Raw genomic sequence first — 16,950 nt, forward strand, 5'->3', positions numbered from 1 at the left:
TCATGCATGTTCAAAAGAGGTGAATATCTTGTTCAATCACTTTCCCAAGCACTTATTTATGTTTCATGCGCATTATGAAAGTTATGGTGGATTACTGTTCAATTTAATAATAATGCTATTAAACACATACCATAATCCAGTTCCCCCCCCGACTGATAGGTAGCATGGCAAGCCTATTACCTCTGCCAGAGAGACAGCTTAAGAAACAGCTACATGGATTCTTATGGTCCCTCCCAAATACCAAAACAGACTCTTTGAATACACCCATTCCTTCCCCCAGATCTGAGTGATTCATGCATGCTGCAAGGAGGGTAAGATAATATAGGCAGTACACTGCATATGCTGGTAGAGTCCAAGAAAGTTTGTATTGGTCTAGGCAAGGAACCAGCAACCTTTTTCCACATAAGGGTCAGACATTGGGTCCATCAAGAACATATGTGTTTGATACACATGTGTACCTCCCAAATAGACCACAGAGCTACGAAAAAAAGATGAACACAGCACGGTGAGATGCATGTCCAGAAAGAGAATAATACTCAAGGACGCTTCTGCCATTGGACTGCTTACACTGTACACCTTACAGTGATAGCTTTACAAATTAGGACTACCACAGGTGAGGTGGATTTATCTTTTTGGGACTATGGGCTGGATGATTTCAGGTGACATGTCAGATCCAGCTGATGGATCACAGGTTGTCTACCACTGATCTAGGCTTTTTATAAAATCAAAGCCATTAGATATAATGGGTATCCTCCAGTTATCCATAGACACCACAAAGTGGCATCCATAGTTGTCCTGAAATAAGGGAAAATGTGCAGGCCACCCAATATACATTCTTCACTTTTAACAATGAAGATTGTGACTCACCCTTTGCAATCTCCAGACTGCGTCACCCTGCTTCAGCATTTAACAATCTAAGACTATACATTTTGAGGAATTTTCAGTGCTATACAATAAGGTGCAGTGCAATCCTATATTGTGCTGGAACAAGCAGGCCAGGAGGCCTGCACTGTATCCAGCACAAGATAGGGCCCCAAAGTGGCTCAGCCAAAGGTAAGGGAAAACTCTTCCCCTTATCCTCGCGTAAGCCACTGCACCTCCTATGGGTCTCCTCGGACTTGTGCCACCTCAAGAAGTGGCATAAGTTTGAGGAGAGTGGAGCAGCTTGAAGGTGCTCTGCGCTTGCTCAGGGAACAGGGTTGGGATCCAGCATTACTGCCAGGTCCCAGTCCTGCCTCCCACCCCCTGCCCACCTGCCTGCCCCTGGGGAACACCTACCTCCCACCTCTTTGCCACCTTCTCCCAGCCCACCCCAGAGCCTTGCATTGGCCGAGCTCAGCTTATGCAAGGCTGCCTCCCCATGTTGGCGCAGAGGCTGGATTCAGCCTCCACAGGCCAGCGCGCATCTGTGTGCCTGCCCAGCCAACTCCTGAGGAGGGACTTGAGCCAGTCCAGGGAGCTGATAGGATTACACTCTTAATTACCTGTCAGTGCAGCCATCTGTGCAACTGCATGAATCAAGAAACATGCCAGATAAATTGTTCAAGAAGTATCCGCGTGGCCAAGAAGTCTTTCGATATTTGAAGGAAGGCAGTTGATCATGATCTATGTCATTGCAGAAGGAAATTGGTCTAGTCTCGACTCCTTTACTAATATCAAAATCAAATACACACTCCTGATGACTAGGACTGTTTCTGAACACTTGTACGTAGGTATTGAAAGAAAAGTGATCCAAAAATAAAAAGTTGCACTTTGTTTGAAACAAATAATTTTGAACATCTAGGAAATTTCTCAAACTCCTTCCACAGGGCGCTTTGTAAAACACATCATGTGACTTTGATAGCAAGTTTGCTTTTGCATGCCGCCTCTGGAAGCTATATAATATTGGCAGATGAAGAGGGTTTTCATTTTTGTATGCATTCCATGGCCCTTTTGCAAGACACTCTTTAGAGCAGATATGGTTCCGGTATGGAAACTTGGAAGGTACCGCTGACATTTCTGCAGACTCTCCATTATTCCTTAAATTCATCATCTCCTTTATTGCCATTTTTCTGTTTAGAATCACAAACACAAGAATTAGGAACAAAAAATTGTCAGGCAACCAGGAACATGTGCATATGTAGGAACATAGTTAGGATTTAGTCAAAAATACAATTGTTTGTTCTCCCAAGTTTCAGGGTGCTTCTGTGGCCTTAACTATACAACATGACACACAAACAAGCAGTCTGATACTTTTCACTCTGCATCTAACCTCAGTCAAAATTAATGGGAGATTATGTGTGGCAATTGCCTACATTGGCAATGGCTGTTTTCCCTGTAAATATTCAACTGTGCATGAATAGGAATTCTGTTGGAAGAGGGAGAAGGGTTTCAACCAGCCTGTTCAAATTACTTCTACTTAAAAACTGTCCACATGTGCAAAATTTAATTCCAGGATGGGAAAAGGAAAGTATAAGGAAGATCTGAGCTATATTGGGAGTTGGAACCATATTGGGAGTTGGCTGAGAATAGGAAAGAGAGAGAGAGATATTTATTGGTGCCCTGCTTTTCTCTTCAGGTGGTTAAAAATGCCTCTAGATTTTGCCAGAGGTACAAGACTTTAAACACAAACTGATCTCAGGCTCCTATCTTTGAGCTAAGAGCCCTTTGACTCTTGCCATCAAGGTCCTTAGCTTGAAGATGGGAGCCTGAGATGAGCACCAAGCCTCTTCCCATCTGGATAACTGCAGAGGGCTCCGCCCATCAACCCTCTATTTGCAGAGTGGGGAAAGATGGATATGGAGAAGAATGCTGTGGCAACCCTGCAAAGTTCTATCTACCAGGACCCAAGCATTTCTCTAGGCTCACCTAAGGGCCCCACGAGTGGCGCCAGACAGAAACATCGGGAGCTTCTGCACTCACTGCAGCTTTTTTTGGGCATCTAAGCCCTTGCTGTCTCCAAATGTCCCAGTGAAAAAGGGTCATTTGCATTACTTGGGCTGTTGTGCTGAAAAAAAGAGGGCCATTTGCGTGATAACCCAGCAGTTATCACCAGCAAAGGGGCTGTGCAGGTGTACCCCAGAACCTGCCCCACTGGAGTCATCCACTGCTGTTCAGGAATCCCCAGCAATATGAAGAAATATTGTTGTGAGCTTTAGTTTGCCCAGTTCAAAGACCATTCATATATGCTTTCTTTTAGCTGGGGGTTTTCTGTACATAGGCTCTCACATCTGTATATCAATAAATCTTATTCTTTTCTATTCTCTTTAGCTACCTTCTGAACCTGGGAAAAGCATAATCTGGTTGGACCAGCCACTGGATTTTAAGACCACACTTTCACCCAAGGAGTCACTTGGTTATTGGGAGAAAACAAATACATATAATCATAGAGTTGGAAAGTACCTAGAAGGTCATCTAGTCCAACCGCCTGTACCAGGAAATTCTCCTAAATCAAGGTCGCTCAAATTGCAGCCTGGGGGCTGGATCCGGCATTTGGGCAGATCCGTCTGCCCAGTAAGCGGACCTTTTGGTTCTGCCCAGGCACCGTGCGAAGCCTCCTTCAAACAGGGATGCTCTGGGCAAGTCGTGTCTGCCTGGATGTCCTGTCGTGTGGCTTTCTGGGACACTGGGCAGACAACATGACTGCCCTATCCTCCAAATGAGGAGGACTTTGTGAGGCGCCTAGGTGGAACACTTGAATGCAGTCCACAAGGGAACCGTATTCCAAGTGCACAGTGGTTGCTAGTTTGAGCGCCACTGTCCTAGAGCATCTCCAGCAGCTGTTTGTCGAGCCTCTGCTTGAAGATTTCCAGTGAGGGAGCCCGAAAAGTGCTGGACATCCATGCACATACATGTTTCGCTACCAGTAGCACAACAGCCAAAGTAACGCAAATGGCCCTCTTTTTTTCAGAACAACATCCCAAGTAATGCAAATGACCCTCTTTTTCACTGGGACATTTGGGGACAGCAAGGGTTGAGATGCCCAAAAAAAGCTGCAGTGAGTGCAGAAGCTCCAGATGTTTCTGTGCTTCGTTACATATTACAGCAAGAAGGGTGCATGCAACACAACAGTGAATGTTTATGCCTGGGAACATGCATCCTGCTGCTCCCTATACTGATCTACTATAGCCTAGGTCAGTGGTTCTCAAACTGGTGGGTCACAACCCATCCGTTCGTGTAAAGGGTCCTCCGCTCCTTTAACGGGCAGGGGAAGGGGAGAAGCTGTGATGCGATCCCAAGGATCAGGGCACTAAGGGGGGTGGGGGTGCTTTCATTTACTTAGGCAGGGCTGCTGGAGGCTATAGGAGATGTGGGGAGCCCGCTGCAACCTTCTGCAAGGTACCCCAATGTTTGGAACACTGTGAAATAAGCTAGCACAAAGCACTTCCTAGTTGCGACACAAAGAGGAAGTGCTGTGCACTCTTATTTTGCAACATTCCAAGCATTTGGGAACCCTGCGGAGGGCTGCACAGGGCTCCCCGCACTTCCTGGAGCCTCAGCAGCCCTGCCAAAGTGAAAGCACTCCACCTTGCCCCTATTAGCAACACGATCCTAGGGATCGTGTTGCTGCCCCAGCCCCTCCGCTGCAAATACTTAGTTAGGGAGTAAATGTCCCTAAACATCTGAGAACCACTGGCCTAGATCCTGACACGTGTCCGTTTTTTTAAAGGCTCCCTTTCTAAGGCTGCAATCCTAACCTCACTTTCCTGGGAATAAGTCCCATTGAACACAATAGAACTTACTTCTGAGTAGACCTGGTTAGGATTGTACCCTAAGATAGCTGAAGACTAACATAAAAGCAACCAACACTATATTTTTTTCTTGAACCTGCATTATTTTATTCTGCCAGGCTATACAGGTTGAGACTAATTATACACATGGGTTCCATTGCAAGCATCCACACTTTTGTGGATGGCAAAAAATGCACTATAGCAAATCAATTTAAAAGACAAAGTTTCTTTGCTCGGGTGATTTAAAAACAGCCTTTCTGACCTTTTGACTCTAAGATAAGAGTAATTAAAAAGACAATCCATCAACCAGTCCTCCTCCAAGAACTTAGAAAGTTTCACTCAGCCCCTCCCTTCACCCATGCAAAGCCATCACCTTTCTTTCACCTTTCTCAGGGGGGGTCCTCTGGCGAGAGAAGGACTGATGGATTGTCAGACAGCTGCCCCCCACCTCATTACGGAGGCTGTTGTTAAAGGACTGTTCGGTTTTTTAAATTGATATTAAAGGGGTGCATTTTCCCCTTCTCCAGGGATCAGCACATTCCTTCTCATTTGCAGGGGCCATTCGTGTTGAGTCAAATCCGTGCACTAAAAAACCGTGTATAAATAAGCTAAACCTGTACAGGAATTTATTAAACTGCTAAATTCAATCTCTTATGCTGACCATGAAAAACTGACTGGTTAGCTAAAGGAGTCTACCATTTTATACTTTACATAGAAGTTGAATAACTTAAGAGACTTGGTGATCATGCTGAAGCAACAGCAACTGGCTGAGTTGCTGCCAATCTGCCAATATTGCAGAGCTGAGACAAGGCCAATTGCTATTAAAAATGCTGCTCATATCCTAGACAGGCAGGCCTGGCAAAAAAGAGGTGGCAGCAGGAAAGCATTGTGGGGATGAAGTGGGAGAAAGTCTAGCAAAGAAGGGCTGCAATTGAGAATGGTCCACAGATCAAGAGAAAGTCAGAGGGAAGACACACTGGAGATAGAAAGAGCAGCAAGGAAAGGAATGCATTGCCTGGAGCTACAGTTGAGGAAGGCAAACCAAATCTCTGATTTTTGTTTCATTGATTCTAACGTTTAGGTTAAGGGTCCAAACTATTGAGAGATAACAAAGGAAACAAAAAGATAGTCTAAACCTGTGGTTCCCAAACTTTTTAGAGGCCCTAAGGACTGCTGCCTGATTTATAAATGCCAAGGGATGTGGCTATAATGGTGATTGGGCAGCAGTGCTCCTCCCAAGAACAGTTTGTTTAACACTTGATGCACATAGCCTAATCTGCCCTTTCACAAACCCACCAAAAATTGGGTCACAACCTACTGGTGAGTCCCAGACCCACAGTTTGGGAACCACTGATCTAAACATTATTCACAGACTTCTACTCACAAAGAAAAACCGTCTCCAGTGTTTCCTGTAGTTTCACTTGATGCAGGAGGATGCAAATCGGGTTTGTATTTCTGCATTTCTCCCTCAACAGTAACATGATTTACTTTAAAGAGTAAAATACAAATTCTAGTAATGCACATTTAAAGTTACAATTAAGAATGATCACATTTAAGTTTTGAATTATCAACTTTGAATTCCACAATTGAAACCTATAACCCACAATCACTCTAATACAGGGGTGTCCAAACTTTTCAGCACAAGGGCCACATCACGTATCTGACACAATGTCAGGGGCCAGAAAATAAGTAATATATACATGGAGAACTGATGTCCTGAGAGTTTGATTGAATATAATAAGTAGGTAGGGGTGGAAGGAGAAGGGGAGCAGAGGGCAAAATTGTTTTGCACAGGAAAAGGGGAGATGGATTTTGAAAAAGCATCAAGCAACCTACAACACAGATCTCAAACTTTTGTCTCGGTTTCTGCTCCATTCTCAGTTTAACAAACATTATAATTATATTCCAGGTCTTTCAGCATCGGTATATATCTCATTCAGCCACTAGAGGTGCTGAATGTAATACAATGTAATGAAATAATTTCTTTCCATTACACTGCATTACATTCTGGACCTCTAGTGGCTAAATGTGGTATATACCCTGAAGTGCATCTTCTGAGTTATTTTTAGCCCTGAGAGGCTGGGCAACTGCCCGGCGGGACAAAAACCTCCCAAAGGCCAGATCTTCCTCCTGGGCTGGGGTTTGGACACCCCTGCTCTAATACATAAAAAATAAAATAATCACAGAATTCTTTTAATTTAAGCAAATGCTATTTTTAAGTTGGAGTTATGTAAAATTCCCCCATGTCTTGTGCCAGAAAAGGGGGAGAGAAGAGAGAGACACACACACAAGTGTCAATTTCACCCTGTATCATTTTAGAGGCTCATATGTGGAGTATGACAACAACAGAGTGCTGATCCAAAGGAATATTGGTGATTTTTGAACAAATTTTATTTATTTCTACCCTACTTTTCCTCTGCAGAAGCAGATGCCCAAGGCAGCTTACAGTTTTTAGCTAAAATATATATGATATACAATGGAATATAAATATACAGTATAAAAACAATAAAATCACAAAAGATAAAAAAATTGGAAAGGGCAAAAACTATTTATACTGAAGGAATTGCTACAGAGGTACAAGAGGCGAACAACGCATCACTCAAATGCCAACCGAAACAAAAATGTTTTAAGCCCTTGTCAAAATGCCATGAGAGGGGCAGCTCTTAATTCCTCTGGTAGGGAATTCCCCCCATGCTGCCATCCCCCTAATTTGGGAGAAAGGCAGCACTTGCAGAAAAGCCCCCTCAGATGACCTAAGAGGGTGGGGCAGAATATATAGGAGAAGGCGGTCCCTCAAATAATCTGGCCCCAAACCATGAAGGGCTTTAAGGTCAATACCAGCACCTTGAATTGGGCCCAGAAATGAATGAGCAACCAGTGCAGTTGCCGAAGCAGCAGTCCAACAGAATCAAAACGCCTAGCTCCAGTAATTACCCTGGCTGCCTAATTCTGCATTAGTTGCAGCTTTTGAATTGTCTTCAAGGGCAACCCCACACAGAGTACGTTACAGTAATCCAATCTTGAAGTCACTAGGACATGGACCACTGTGGTCAGGTCTGATCGACTGAATAAAACCACTACTTTTGTCAAAACTCAGGAACTAGTATGATGAGTCAGTATGATTATGAAAAAGATATTGCAGTGCCCCTCTTGACTTAAAGATGCCAATTAAGAATGGAAAGTAGTGGCTTTCTCCATCAAAGATCGCAAACTTGCTGACTTTCAACACTTCTAGAACTGGTTTGGATAATGCTGCCCACTTATTCTACCAGTCATTTTAGTAATATTTCAACAGCATGGTGAGGAGTGATTGGACATTCTGCTTCTCTCCAAATGATTATACAGAAGCTGGATGTTGTGCTGGTGAGAAGATGTGTGCATATACACACACTCCTTCTTAAGTGATGGATGGGCCAATTGGATGTATTGTCCGAACTGACCCCTAAAGTTTCAAGGTTAGGGCCAAAACAGATGCCAAGGATCTGTACCCAATGTATTGGCAAGTGCAAACTTTATCCTGTATAAATGAGATCCAATGCACAAAATTGCAGCTTTAGTCATTAAGGAAACATTTGCCACAAGCAGCTTTCTACAGCATGTGTTAAGATCTCTAGAGAACTGAGAATCACCAAACATGAGAAAAAATAGAGTCCTTATTTCTTTCTAACACAGGATTTCTCAACCTTTGTTCCATGTCGTACCACGTCTCATGTTCAAATTATCTTAAGTACCACCAGTACCTAAAATTCTGAAGGATATCAGGGGTAAGTCAGAGCCTGAGGGGGGACATGACTGAGACGTACAAAATTATGCATGGGATAGATAGAGTGATAGAGGGATGCTCTTTCCTCCCACAAAACACCAATACCAGGGGACATCCACTAAATTGAGAGTGGGGAGAGTTAGAACAAAGAAAATATTTCTTTTTACCCAGTGTGTGATTTCTTTACCCAGTGTGTGTGAACTCCCTGCCACAGGATGTGGTGATGGCGACTGGCCTAGATGTCTTTAAAAGGGGATTGGACAGATTTCTGGAGGAAAGGTCCATCACAGGTTACAAGCCATGACGAGCACATATGATTTGCATTGAGATCTTCCCATGTTTCCATCTTTACTCTTGAAATGTAAAGCTATAATGTAAAATGACCTGTTTGAGGTTGACTCCAAACTGCTCAGGGTGGTCAAGGCTGATCCAGGAGAATGGGAACAAAAGACAAAAGCACACATGAGGAGCAGGGCACGCAAGTGCACATTTGAGGATTCTGCCCATTTCAGCCAAGCAGCAAAAAAATTGCTGAGGCAAAAAAATTGCTGAGGCAAGTGCCAGCAAAGCATGTAGGAAAGACCTGAATGCAGTGGCAGTCACTGGGTTGGAAAGCCTGCCTCAATCAAACCAATCCAAATTCCACTTTGTTAGAAATTAGCTGCATTTTCTCCATCAAATGATGATTACTATTGGCTGGACAGGAATACAGCATGAAGTAATACAAATGCGAGTTTGATGCAGAAAACTCAGACAATTCCTTACAAACAAGGACTGCTATTGGTTGGTTGCTATTTTTCCGCCATCAGCTGTAGGGGAAAACGATGAGACTCTGTTCTGGCCAGCAAATGTTCAGGCATGGGAGCTCTCATCAATGACAGCAACATGATCCCCAGGATTGTGCCGCTGTTGGGGAAAGAAGGAGGGTATACTCGTTTTTACTCACAAAGTGAGCACTGGCCTCCAGGGAGGGGGTACAGGGAACACCGCAAAAGCCTCCACAGGAGGCTCCTGAAGCCTCAGATTAAGTAAAAATAGTGATTAGATATCACTTCCATTTTCACAATCAAAAAACAGAAGTGGTTTACAATTGCTATTTTTACTTAATCAGAGGCTTGGGGAGCCCTGCGCATGCTTCTGTGGTACTCTCTGCACTGTCTGGAGTCCAGTGCTCACTTTCATGAGTATAAAAAAGTATAAAAATACTCATAAAAATGAGTATTCTTTTGCCGGCAGTGGCACAATCCTGGAGATCATGTTGCTGTCATCCCCCCACTCCCGTAAAGACTTACAAAGTCTAAGTAGGACTTTGAGAACTGCTGCCTTAGACCAGTGTTTCTCGACCAGTAGTATGGGTGCCACCAGGGGTACTTGAGGTGATGTCTGATAGTACTTGCAGGACCCTTGCACATCTGTCTTCCAGCAGTGAGACCAGGAACATGATCAGGAAATTTGAATAGGTGGACCATGTGAAGTGGTATGGCAGAGGACAAACCTTGAAAAACACTGCCTTAGACCCATTTCCTCTGCCACTGCTTTTCTACACGCCTCCATCTCTTTTTAAGTTCAGTCCTTGTCTTTCAATCCATTGCCCACTGTGGTCCCTTCTTCAGCCAAACTACTGATGTGCTTCCTGCCTCATAATTCAGTTACATTCTTGGAACTATTCCTATTGACCTTTCTTCAGTATTCCCATCTTGCTCACAGAGCTTTTACCATCCTAAGACACATGCGAATGTTTCTCAGTCAAAGTGACCTCTATGGAAACTGCTGCAACTAACCTATTGCTTACAATACACCTATGGCTGATACACCAACCCCCACACAAACATTCTGTGGTACATTCAACTCGTGTGAGCCGGGGTGGCTTACATTACCCCAAGAAAAATCTTTCATTGTCTTACAATATAGGTAGAATAATCATACTTAATCTGTAAACTTTAAATGCAGCAACTGCCCTCTTTCCATTGTCTTACTGCTTTGATGGAAGTTAGCCAGAAATTATGATCCTCAAACGTCCTCTAAAAGTATAATGTCACTTCCCTTCAGCCGGGGTTCACAGACTAGAAAGAATAGCTAAGCAAATCAAGTAAATGCTGGGCAGCTTATGAGCTACAAGAGAAAACATTAGCAAGCATTCTATTTCATAGTATTCCCTTCATTCAAGACAGGATGCTGGCATAACCTACTAAGATACAATGTATCACATAGGTTTCATCATAGGGACTTATGCCCAAAGAGCTCAGCATGTGAAGATCTGATTCTCTTTAAAAATCAGAAAGAAACAATGGCAACAAATCAGGTCCCCACATAAAGGTGAATGTTGCAAATTGCACTGCATGAAAAGGTTGAGACGAGCATAAACCCAACCTTGAGCACCATTTCTGAACCACATTCCTGTAATATTTAGCAAGGGAAGAGCAACTGTCCTTCATTATCTTTTTAACTGTATATTATCTTTTTAAGTGACTGTTGCTGGTGTCTCTTCTGCATCTATTTTAGATCGTGAGCCCTTTTGAGAGAGAGAACCATTAATGAATGTATTTTTGCGATGTAAACCACTTTGTGAACTTTTTAAAAAATGATAAATATTCTTAATAAATACTATTGTAATTTTCTTGCTCAGCAAGAGGCTAAACACACCACAGCACAGAGTACAGAAGTTTCATACCATGTGTCAGTGATAGGAGGTCAGCCGTATCTACTTGATTCAGAAATGCCAAAGCTTGACAGCATTCTGTTAAAACAATTACAATAAGTAAAAAAGCTGTTTACAAATGATTATATTTAACAAAAATAAAATCACAACACACACACAACCAGGATATTAGAATTCACACACTGGTACTGCAGTCTTTCCTACAGACTTCAACAAAAGTTTCTACAAAGTACAAGCCAATCTGAGAATTGTGTTCCAAGATTAGTTACATAGATGTATGTGCTTTACACGTAAAAAAAAAAAAAATCAAAACTGTGAAAGTAACAAGCTCCTGTTCTATGCAATCTCCTCTTCAACGGCTTTTCCTAACGAAATGACAGTTCCAAGGCATCCTGGAACAAGTTCTCCCTACAAGTTCATTTTCTAGACACAACTCCGCTAGTTCTGGAGGCACAGTTACATCATAGTGTGTATGATGTACAGGTGTACATCATTTTAAGCTGTACAGACATCCCCCACTCATTTGGCAGGTTAGGAACCAGAGCAATGTTGAAAAGTGGAAATGGTTGAAAAGTAGGACCCAGTCTTTTTTTTAGTTTACAAATGTTGCTTCCAATACTTTTTTAGTTAGCAAACTGCAAATGCCTTTTTTATCTTGCAAATTCCTGCTGTCACACAAAGATTTCTGCAAATGGAATCTCATTAATGCCTTTGGGAATGGGAATAGACCCAGAGCTAAAGCACATTCTCTCTCTCTCATACAAGCCCACACAAATCAAAACAGTTTGAATAACCAGGTCATATGCAAATCAACTTGGGGAGGGTAATTTTACCCTTTAGAACAGCAAAGAGAAGTTGAAAGAGTAGAGTACGCAAAACTGACACATGTTGAAAGAGCAATTCATCAGAAAATGAACCATCAGAAAGCAGGGGATACCTAAAGACACTGGGCCAATTCAGACAATAAGGAACATGGCAATATACTGACAAGGCCCAGGGCCCTGACGGCAATCTGCTGCACCTTCCCATTGGCTGAGCTGCCACCCCCTCCCACCAGCTGAGCTGACACCCCCCCTGCCTCCCTTCCAGATGCCTAGGGAGGCTGTGCGCAACCTCCCCCACCCCTTGAAGTCCTTGTAAAACCCTAGGAGGAGGGCTGAAAATATCACTTTCGGTTTCAAAGAAACCCAAAAATGACGTTTAAGCCCTTAGAAAGCATTCAGAAGGTGTTCTAAGTGCTTAAAAATGTCTCTTCCGATTTCCTCTGTGAAATCAGAAGTGATTTTTTTTTGGCCCTCCTAGGGGTTTACAAGGTCTTTGGAGTGTCTGGGAGGCAGCACGTTGCTTCCCTAACCTTTAGAATGCCTCTGGGCCTCCTCAGAAAGCCCTCAGATGTGCCAACAGAGTGCCACGGGGGGCGGGGCGGATAGTGGTGTGGCAGTGCCACTCCCCCAAGCCTGGCGTCTGGGGCATTTGTCAGATGAGGCACTCATCTCTTTTTTTTTCCATCAAATTCAGGGAAAGTTAATGAAAGTAATTAATTGTTGCCTGTGACTGATGATGAATATGGTTGGGAACAAAAAAAAAAATCAAAGCTCAATCCAGACAGGACAGAGGTATGCATAGCTTGAAATGTTTTCCCACTCCTTTTTTCTACATAAACAGACTCTGGGTTTACAATAGTCCGCTTCTGAAAACATGAAGCTGCCGACTGAGTCAGACAATTGCTTCATTCAGCTCAGTACTGTTGATATGGACTGGCAGCAGTTCTCCAGGGTTGAGGGAGGAGTCTTTTCCAGCCACACCTGCAGATGCTGGGACTGAACTTGGAGCCTCCTGCATGCAAAACAGGTGCTTTAAACTGAGCTACACCCCTCCGAAATACTTGATGTGGCCCCTTCTCTTCTGGGGGGAGTGCCACTGCTTACCTCAAACGCTATACCTTACATCTTTCTTTAATCTCACCTCTATTTTCCACTACATAGCAAAAAGTTATGGGTTTATAAAACACTTCAGTTTGCTCATGTTATTATTTACTACCTCTGTGCTACTGCTCGTTACCACACTAATTCACCAGTTCATTTAGAATTAGAAGACAACCTGCATTACTGAAAGAAAAATCAGTGTTGCTAGAGGTGCCAATTTAATTTCACCAAAAGACTCTGCCCCGCTGATGTAGCATCACTATATTTGGATCTGATACACTGCAGGGGAATTAAAAACAGTAGTATCACCATGTTTCCTTTAAAAATATTGCCTCTCCTGCCCCATTGCCTTGGATTTAAGACACCAATGTCTTTCCTTTTAAACATCTCCACTAATTTAGTTAAATAGAATTTATCCTATTTTGATGAATGGTAGAAGGGCAGCAAGGAGAAACACAGTGCCAAAGAAGCATCAGCAGTGCCTGCCTCCATTTAAGGACTGTACAAAATGAGGCCTTGCTGCTGGTCAGCACAAGGACTACCAACCCTAGGTCCTGTTCCTCCTCTCCTTATTTTCAAATGGCTCACCAGGAAAAAATTTCTCCTGGAGAAACACAACTGGAGCAGAGGGGAAACCTCACTAACCCTCAGAAGAACTATCTGCATGCCTGGTGTTTATTATTGAGCCAGTTCCCACTCTTTGTGTTTAGGTGGCTCAGATTTGGTTCAGGTTCAAAACAAAGATTTGGGGGGGGGGAACCCCACTATATGAACCTGCTTTTGGATTCAGCTTTGAGTCTGGTTCAACTTCTTGTTTAAAAGGAAAACCAGTGGCCAACAAAAGTGACAAATTGTGCTTGTTTAGTCTAGATGCTGTGTGGGCTTGACCTTAGCCTGTTTCCACCATCTGAGATAACAAGAATTAATATCCAGGGGCTGTGAGCTCTTCCAATAGCATGTAAGGTAATCTCCTGGCACATTTGGAAGTAGAAAAAAAGAGCTGGTCACTAGAAAAATGTTATCGGTGCTGCCAAAATCACTGCCACCCATTAAAGTATAGAATATTTTTAAAAGGCAAATGCCTCACTAGAAAAGACTAACAGAACTTAGTCTTTTCTAAGCCAGTGCTACCCACACAGTAAAAGAATAGGATTTTTTTTAAAGCAAGAGAAAAGCCCTCCTGCCAAAAACAAGGGTAAGTACTCCTCTTCCCCAGCAGGCAACCAAGAATTTTTGCAGCGGCATAATTATAAGGCTATCATACTACATCATGCACATTTTATGTGTTTGGACAGATTAATTTACAACATTATATTTGCAACTCCATAAAAACGTTGGTATTTTGTTTGAATGCACTTCACTAATTTCTGACAATGAATTAGGAACAGATAAAAAGCAAAACTAGATTAGATTTTGGTTCTGACTGCTTGTAAACCATTACAGATTTCCAAACCTTCACTTGTTGCAGTTCCATTCTTGATCTTCTGCTTCAGAGACAACAGTATCTCCTGTAGGTGTTCAAATACCAAGTCCACTTGACTGTCTTCCATCTGCTTCCAGAAAATTTTTGCATTGTCTGTATGTGTGGGGAGAACATTTTTGTTTACAAAAGTTCTTCCTCTTTAGAAAAAGTGAGGTAGAGAAAGACACACTCACTCACCTACCCAGTACATAGTTGGGGAATAGATTTTAGATCTCCCTTTCAGTCCCTGTCTTTTAACAAAAGAATACATTAATACAGAATATTTATTTTTCTGTGGTTTTCTGTCCATGAGAAATCCCCACAGAAACAAAAATTTGATTGTGAACTTGTTTCCTCCAGTTATCTGGGCACAGCATCCACAAATGGTGCAACCAATGTCTGCACAAGCCTGCAGTGATGGCTTCTTTCTTTCTACTGCCCTGCCCTGCCCTGCAACAGCTCTGCCATGAAAACCCTGGGAGGACTCAAGTAAACTGCCCACAACAACTTCTCTGACCTGCAGCATGGGAGTAATTGAGTGCAGTCCAGCCCACGGAGTCATTGTGAGGATGACTGAGACACCAACACGGAGGAGGACGCCAGGCTGTGTCTGAGTGCCAAAGGAGTCCGATCCCACCCTGATCCCAGGAGTGCCAGGGCACACTCTTCTCCCAAACCTTCCCAAATACACAGTACTGGGCTAGGTGGATTGACAGACAGTGGGCCCAACGCTGACCAGGTCTACTCAGAAGTGCTATTTTGTTCAATGGGGCTTACTCTCAGGAAAGCGTGGTTAAGGACTGCAGCCCGACTCGTTCACACGTTCAATGCAAACGGAGCCAGGGGAGTCTTGGGACCAGAGCCACGCTGACAGCAGCACACCCGGGCTCGTGTCAAACGGGCGGTATTCCCACAACCCTCAGCCTGAGCCCCGCCACCGTGGGGTCTGGGGCGGGAAGACACGCTGCTTTGGAAGTCAAGACGCCCGAAGCCCTTCCCCGGAGGAAGCCTCCGGGCCGCCCCGATAAGGCCACGCTCCCCGCTCCAGGGCACGGGAAAGGGGCTGCCCGGCCGACGCCAGACTCCGCCGCCCCCCGAGAGGGCCAGGTCCCCTCCCCGCCTCGCCTCCGAAGACGCGCTGCGCTCCACCTTCGCTCACTCGCTGCTCGCCCATCACCAGGAGCTGCTCCGACGCGGCGCCCCCCAAGCGCGCGAGCGCAGATGCCGGCTTCGACGCGCAGACTCCCGGGCCGCCCACCCTGCGGGTCTCCACCCTGTCGAGGTGGAGCGCGCGCGCAAGGAAGCAGCCCGCCCCGTAGCAGAAGCGCCGAGCAGCTTCAGCCGGCGGGAGGCGGCGGCATCGCCCGCCCTGGAAGGGCCCCAGGGCGTGCCTGCGCCTTCTCCCGCGTTCAGGAGGAGAGCCTGGAAACAAACGCGGCTTCTCAGCGTGCAGCCCAAGAGGACAGGAGCGCGACTCAATCCTGGACTGGTGCCGAAGGGTCATTAAGTCCAATGCCTTTGCAGGGACCGGGGTTCTCCCACATTTAGCACCGGGACCCACTTTTTAGAAGGAGAATGTCAGGACCCACCGGAAGTGACATCATCAAGCAGGAACATTTTTCACAATCCTAGGCTGCGCAGGGTTTCCCCAGATGCAGTCACATCCCCTGGCAGCATCAAGCCTAATAAATTAGAAATAAAATATTGGAATGAATGAGGACCCGCCTGGAATGGGCTCACGACCCACAGTCTGAGAAACACTGGCATAGACCTTCTGCAGCACTGTACGTGTGGGATTTTGACTGAAAAGCCGAACTAGCAGCAGGCCTGCCTTGAACCTGCAACATCGACAGTGCAGAACTGTCAGCCGTCACCCCCCCAGGTGGAAATTACTGAATGAATTCACATTTTCAAATGTCTAGTATATCATGTTTGAAAACATTTAAAATCATATTTTTCATATGTCATAAGATTTAAGATTTTGTGCTCCTAACTTATCGCTGCTCTCTGCCTTTTGTTATGGTGGGCAACAGGAAGATGGCTGCCCAAATACAGCTAAATTCCTGGCTGTCTTCATTATTTCCTAAGAGCAGATCTCACGCCCGCAGGGGGTGCAGGTTTAAGGGAACTCAGAAGTTCCACACAATGGAATGAGTTACTCTAGTCATGCTCTAACTCTACAGTCTGTTCCCTAGGAAGAACAGGAGAAAAGAAAGAAAAAACTGAATCACACACATCTGGATCTTTTTGACACTTCTTCAACTTTGATAGAAGCAACAGCCACCAAGGGAAAAATCTAGAACCCCCCAATGATGCAGTAGTTTTTTTTCCATAAGTTGTGATTCTTCCCCCCTCCATACACACACAAATTATTTAAAAAGTTAGCTGCCAACAAAACTGCAGAGTCCATTGTCATTATTTGCATATTACCA

General features: G+C 44.3%; 1 protein-coding gene across 2 annotated transcripts in view; it reads right to left on the reverse strand.

The window, feature by feature from the left end:
* SETDB2 (SET domain bifurcated histone lysine methyltransferase 2) overlaps nt 1-15,747 on the reverse strand; it is a 35,718-nt gene extending 19,971 nt beyond the window's left edge. For both annotated transcript variants that reach the window (XM_066637675.1, XM_066637682.1), the window contains exons 1-5: nt 15,668-15,747; nt 14,510-14,632; nt 11,144-11,209; nt 6,094-6,196; nt 1,485-2,051 (exon numbers count right to left, since the gene is read on the reverse strand). In XM_066637675.1, coding sequence (XP_066493772.1) covers nt 1,485-2,051; nt 6,094-6,196; nt 11,144-11,209; nt 14,510-14,632; nt 15,668-15,692 — 884 coding nt within the window. In that variant the 5' untranslated portion in view covers nt 15,693-15,747. The remainder of the gene's footprint in view (nt 1-1,484; nt 2,052-6,093; nt 6,197-11,143; nt 11,210-14,509; nt 14,633-15,667) is intronic.
* Between the last annotated feature and the right edge of the window lie 1,203 nt (nt 15,748-16,950).

Source organism: Tiliqua scincoides, chromosome 1, assembly GCF_035046505.1.
Source record: "Tiliqua scincoides isolate rTilSci1 chromosome 1, rTilSci1.hap2, whole genome shotgun sequence".
NCBI lineage: Eukaryota > Metazoa > Chordata > Lepidosauria > Squamata > Scincidae > Tiliqua > Tiliqua scincoides.